This window comes from Pleurodeles waltl, unplaced genomic scaffold (genome assembly GCF_031143425.1).
Source record: "Pleurodeles waltl isolate 20211129_DDA unplaced genomic scaffold, aPleWal1.hap1.20221129 scaffold_126, whole genome shotgun sequence".
Taxonomy (NCBI): Eukaryota; Metazoa; Chordata; class Amphibia; order Caudata; family Salamandridae; genus Pleurodeles; species Pleurodeles waltl.
Window position 1 is genome coordinate 261,398 of NW_027149832.1, and position 6,793 is coordinate 268,190.

Sequence of the window (6,793 nt, forward strand, 5' to 3'; positions counted from 1 at the left end):
CTGCCAATCATCCATGGGTCAGTGCTCTGATGCAGTCAAGCACCACAGAAACTGCAAAAATAAAATGCAGTATTTAAAATATTGAGCCTAATTATAAACCCTGCATTGTTAGTGAATTTCCTAGTGCATGTATGTTCTTAGTTACAGGAGATGTGTCTCAAAATAATTAGGGGCATATTTACAAGCCCCTTGTGCCTCCGTGCAGCTTACTAGCATCACCTTTTTAACGTTCAGATGGTGTTAAGGAGGCCCCCACCGTGTGCCATATTTATAAAGTGACTTAATGCATGCTTGCGCCACTTTGTAACCCTTGCTCCACATTATTGCTGCACCAGGTATAATGTATGCAAGGGGGTGTTCCCACACAGGGAGGCCCAGAAATATGGTTCATTGAAATTTACAGGTGTTAAAGTGATGCCCCCACATTAACCTATGGGCCTCCCTGTGCTTTGCTGGACTAGCGGCATCATTTTTGGTGCAACTCCAGCAATGCGCCACAATAGTGTCATAAATGATGACACTAGTGTGTTAACGTGCACCATGGTGTGCTGTATAATAAATGTACTGCTACCATGGTGACCTTAGGAGTGCGCAGGATGATGCAAGAAAAGTGGTGATGCACCACTTTCTTGCAAATATGCCTCTAAATTCATTGCCAATCACATTTATGGTGCTTTCTTGATTTTGTGCAGACATCAACATGAATGGATGAACTTGGAGAAAACCAAACCAATTTCTCAGAGTTTATTTTTGTGGGATTTTCAGAACTTTCACAGCTGCAAGCTCCACTTTTCTGTGCATTTCTTCTGATTTATCTGACAACCCTGATTGGGAACTTTCTCATTGTGGCGGTTATTTGTTTTAACTCGAGTCTGCACACTCCGATGTACTTTTTCCTTGCAAATCTGTCAATTTTAGACATGAGCTATACTTCTGGAACGTTCCCTAAACTGTTGGCCAATTTTGTTCTCGATTGCCCCTGCATCTCCCTCACGTGGTGCTTGGTGCAGTTGTATTTTGTTTTATGCATGCTGTGTACTGAATTCATTCTCCTTACAATCATGGCTTATGATCGCTATGTCGCCATCTGCAATCCTTTGCGTTACGCTGTAATTATCAACAGGACTCTATGCATTAAACTGTCAATAGGGATCTGGGTCTTTGGTTTCTTAGAGCCGATACCCTACACTGTGCTATTTGCTGAGCTCTCCTACTGCAAGACCAATCACATCAACCACTTCTACTGTGACATCACGGCCCTCCTCGACCTGTCTTGCACCAGCACTCATAACATTGAAAACGTGACTTACTTTCTCGGTGCTGTTCTGGTGATGACCACACTTTTCCTGATCCTCATTTCCTACATTAACATCATATCTGCAATCTTGAGAATCCAAACCAAAGAAGGACGACACAAGACTTTCTCTACATGTGCTTCACACCTAACTATGGTCATTTTATTCTACGCGGCCATCTTGATTATGTATATGAGGCCGGCGACAACATATTCAATGAACCAGAACAAAATATTCTCGTTGTTGTACACTGCGCTCACCCCTCTGTTAAACCCCTTCATCTATAGTCTGAAAAACAGGGATTTCAAGAATGCATTGACAAAGAGAAGGTGTAGAAGGATGAACTGATCACAAAAATTACTGTCAGAAAATGTCAGGTTTAGCAAACACATAGAAGTAGTTTTGAAACATTCCTAGACACAACAACCTACAACCTTCTGGCACTTGAGTATTAGGAACTAGGGGCCTCTTTTAGACCATGAACGGTAGCACATGAAGTAAGCACTAGAAATGCTGATTTTAGATATGTGTCTGCCATAGCTTTGGGATGCCTAGGACCCTATTACATGTAGGGCACTCTTTCCCTGTTTGAGCCCCAGTCCACCTCCAAAAAGGTGTCACGTGCCCAAAAAGAGAAATTGCACCCTATTATTTTGAATGTGCTGCCCTACAGGCTGCTTCAAACGCTTGCTTCCTCGGGGGCAGTACTTTCCACTGGAATATGAATTCCCTGATTCAAAGCTGCTCCATGTTTCACTGTGCAGGTGGCACTTTTAAGAGGGGAGAGAGATCAATGAGTGATTGCACCTGCCTGCAAGGGGATATACAGGGGATCCATTGGATCCCTTCTCCCCTCCAGATGGCTTTCATTAGAGTGCCTCCTGACAGCTTCTTGTACACGCTATAGGGTAAAAAACAAATCCTCATTTGCATGGGGTCACACCCCATTCAAATGAGGGAATACACGTGTGTGATAACATTGGCGCTACATGTGTACAAGCGCTATCCTAATTACAGAAGGGGCCGCACAAGTGTCTGTGGCTTCTTCTGTAATGTGAAAGTGCACTCGGGGTGCACAATGTGGGTGCACATGCCTGATGCACTCCGGGCACTCTTCATTTTAAGGCCTCTGGTGTCCTAAATAGCTGAAGAGTTAAGTTAAATTAGATGTTGGCCAGTAATTAATGTATTGAGCCTGAGAAAATCCAAGTCTAATGATCCGAACTTTATTGGGGGTGATAGATACCACCTGAATATGTGTTTCCTCAATAATGGGGAATAATAACGTGCTGATTATGGTTCTTACCACATCAACATTTCCGATAATAAACATATTGTCAGCCTTGACCCGACAATTTTTTTCTGAGGGATGCGTTTTTTATGTAATACTCATAATTCTGGTGTGGTAACAGCAGTGACACTTTTGGCGATCTTCTCCCCTCTTCGGTGTAGGCTGATTCATTCCTTAGGGCACGATGCTGTGATGAGTAAACCAATGAGAAATTAGTGGTAAGATCCGACCAATCCTAAATAAATACCTAGCCTTCACCTTCCAAGGTTTGCAACAAAACAATGGACTTCCTGCTCTGAGTACATGTGCGGTTACTTTATATACATCCAGGAATTCCATGACCCAAAAATCTAGAGTGATCAATCCCTACGATAGAGCTCCTCTTTGCTGTTGAATTCTGCTTCAGTGCCTCAGGGAGTTCCTTTAACCTACCTTGTGACTAGGACTTCCTGCTCTGGGTACATGTGCTATTACATTATATCCATTCAGGTGTTACAGGTTGTATTTTAGTAGAGCTTGGCTGGTCTGCCCATGTTCTTCCCACACATTGTGAAACTAGTCCTTTGGGGCTGACGTTGGATATCAGAATTATACTGAAATGAGAGGCGAGTGTGATTTCATAGACACGTTTGTGCAATTGCAAAGCACTGCAACTCACAGACAGACATATTTTTCATACTGGGTGTTTGCTGTAATGTTATTTAAGATATGAAATTTAACTAGACCTCAGATAAGTGTCACAGTTACTTAGAAAGTGATTTATTTTAGAAGCAGGAGGGACAAACATATCCTTCAACAATGCTGACCCTTAATGTACTCTACAGCTGCACGGTGGAGTGGATGTACAAACAAACTCCTGATTGTCCAGTCTCACTGTTTGGGCAAGCTGGAAGAAATACTTAAAGCACATCTCAAGTGTCTGAACTTGTTTAGCAGGCAGTAGCCACCACAGCGTTCAAACCACCTGATGTTTTGATAAAAAAAGGGGAGAGCATAGTATAAAATATGGGAAACATTTAGAGCAAGATCACAGGATCACAAAACATGTCCCGAGTTAGGAAAAGTCAAATGCATTTCCATCGCATATGAGGCTTAAATATCTGGAAAGATTACCTTGGCCCACTTGTGGGTCATGTTACCTTTTACGGACAGCAGTCCAGCTGTGAAAAAATGGGGTCGCAGCAAACAAATCGCATCCAGCGCTACACATGTAATCATTATAACTCGCAAAAGCAAAGCTCAGATTGGGGCATTATTTAGAAAAAAACTTTCTCATACTATTTAAATTGGTGAAAGTTGGGTAGAGCTCTGTTGAACTGTGGCCAGCCCAATCTGAGCTTCCTTCTTTATATCTCTGTTTTGTTGGGTATTTTTAGAAATGAGGTCTCTAGTTGGTGGTCACTTTAAACCCTGCGCACGTAGTGACCGTCACTCTAGTCAAGACAAGGGAGTCACACACTTATGATAACCCCTACTCATCCTCTTGGCAGCTTGGCTCAAGCAACTTGGCTCAAGCAGTCTGGCTTATCTCAGAGGCAATGTGTGAGGCATTTGTACACAGTGTAAAAGTCAACACCAATTTAGAAAAATAGCCAATAATTATCTCAATTAAACAAGACCACAATGACAAAAATCCAACATATACAAGTAGAGATATCACTTCTTAAAGGTTAAAAGAGTCTTAATTTTGAAGAATCAGTGGTTGTGCTCTTAAAGCACACAGTACCTTTGATGCATCAAAAACAAAGACTATGCAGGCCGGAAAGGAGGTAATGCGTCAGAAAAGCAGGAGATGTGTCAATTATTTCACCACTGGGCGATGCATTGATTCTTTTCCCGCCGAGTTAGCGGTGTCGATTATTTCCTCTTCGGGCTGGCGATGTGTTGATTCTTTCCCCGCCGGGCTGGTGATGGGTTGATTTTTCCTTTGCAGGAAAGGGAATGCTTAGAATCCTTACTGGGATGCAGCTTTAATGAAGTAAAGGATGCCCAGAGGTAATGTGTAGACATGCAGAAGCACAGCAAAGTTGAATCTGCACAGAAGCAGGAGATGCGTCGAATCTGCAGCTGCAAGTCAGGCGCTGCTTCAATCTTTGATCTGCATTGATTTGTCTGCTGCAACGGCTTGGTACATCGATTTATCTTCAAGTCACCAACTTTCACTTCAAAAGGGCCCATGGATTGGATATGGCATGAATTGGCAAGTCAGGACTTTCAGCAGAAAAGCCCAGGCACAAGAAAATTGATTTCTTTGATGTCCCTGAGACTCCTTAACAGGAGGTAAGCTCAGTTTAAGTCCTTGGAGAACCTTGGAAAGCAGGATCTAGAAAGCAAAGCCCAGTCCTTTCACTCCTAGGTCAAAGGCAGCAAGCAGCAGGCCAGCACAGCAAAGCAACAGGCAGAATGGAAATTGTGGTCTCAGAGGTCCAATACTTATACTAATTTCCACCTTTGAAGTAAGCAAACTTCAAAGGAAAGTCTTTGGAGTGCACAAGACCCTGCCCTTCCCTGCCCTGGCCCCGGACACACACCAGTGGGTTGGAGACCGCTTTGTGTAAGGACAGCCACAGCCCTATTCAAATGCAAGTGTCAGGTCCTCGACCACTCTAGCCCAGGAAAACTCATCAGGATATGTAGGGCACACCTCAGCTCCCTTTGTGTGACTGTCTAGAGTCAATTTGCAAAGAGGCAACTGTCATCCTGACCCAGATGTATATTCCACAACAAGACAGAGGGGCATATTTAAGAGCTCCTAGCACCATTTGAATGTCACTAGTGTCATTTTTTTACCTGAATGTGGCATTAGAAGGCCAAAAAGGGCACGCCATGTTTACAAAGTGGCGTGCATGAATTGTGCCGCTTTGTAACATGTATGTGTCACCATCGTCACCCGTACCCGATGTGGAAGTTGTGTGTGTATCACAACCTTGGTGTTAATTAACAGTGACAGGCAAGTGTGTGCACTCACGGTTGCTACCATTGTTATTGAAGGTTCTGGAGTCGGGCAAGCAGTAGCAGAGGGAAGTTCAGGTTCCATGGCGGCTCGAGAAGGGTATAGCTTCCTGAAAGTGATTGTCTCCATTTATACTGTTGGTTTCCACCAGGGTTTCGGTGGTGGTGCGACCACGGTGGGAACCTTGGCAGTGTGCAACTTTGTAATCTGTCCGGTGTACTCCGCCGGCCTAAGGTGCTTCCACTGTCCGTGGTGGCCCGACCACACTGGCGGTGCTGGTGGTGAATTGGCTGTATTCTGTAGTGTAAACCACCATGGTCAAAATTTTGTGGTCTTCTCCGCCAGCCTGTTGGCGGTATGACTGCCACCTCCAACGTGGCGGTCTTGGAACCACTAGACTTGTAATGACACCCATAGTGTTTTCCGGGAAATTCAAAAATGTTCCAGACAAGTGAGAGCAAACACATTTTTCTCTGTCCATATCACTGCAGTCAGGGAAACCGCTATATCCCAGAGGTTGGCCCCCCCACCAGCTTGTGAGTTTACCCCAGGTAATGGATATTTTGCATCCTGCAGCACACATAGAGAAATATGCCTCTTGGGATTGTTTTTGTGTAGGAAGATAGCCATTCCTGCACAACACAATCCCACATGCATCCCACCATGGTGCAAGGTTGCCTGCATTGGCACTAGGCAGCCCATTGTACACCAGCATATGGGGAAAAATCATGAATGTGCAGAATGCCTGAAGATTCAGCACATTCCTGCTCTTTCCCACTGAACCACTCTTTCATAAATATGCCCCTAGTGTTTGCTCCTGTTTAGTAGAAAATTTGATTTGAAAATGCTCCTGACAGATGGGAGTAAACATATGTTTCCCTGCCCACTATAGTGTGGGCAGGAAAACTGCTGTGTCTCGAGATGAGTGCTCTGGGACACAGTAAGTGTGAGCAGGCTCCAGGCAATGGGGTCCCTGGGAATATTAAAGGCTTATGGAGGAGGCCTGAAGCTCCCTCTGGTCAACTGCATATTTTGGCCCTGGGGGTTGGGCTTCCTGGGACTTATGAAGGCTCTGGGAGGGAGGCCACGCACCCCTCTCCTTAATGAAAGAATGCAGCCCTAGGGGATGGGCTCCTGGAAGCCTTTATTGGCTCATGGAGGGGCCGCATACCTCCTTTTCTTAATGAAAGAATGCAGCTCCAGAAGGTAGGCTCCACAGGTCCTAAAATGGCTAAGGGAGGGGGCCTTACCAAC

At 44.6% G+C, this 6,793-nt stretch overlaps 1 protein-coding gene across 1 annotated transcript; it reads left to right on the forward strand.

The window, feature by feature from the left end:
• The first annotated feature begins 1,028 nt into the window (after positions 1-1,028).
• On the forward strand, positions 1,029-1,643 carry LOC138273935 (olfactory receptor 6Y1-like). The gene has a single exon (XM_069218917.1). It carries the CDS (start codon positions 1,029-1,031, stop codon positions 1,641-1,643), a length of 615 nt encoding a protein of 204 aa, XP_069075018.1.
• Positions 1,644-6,793: the final 5,150 nt, after the last annotated feature.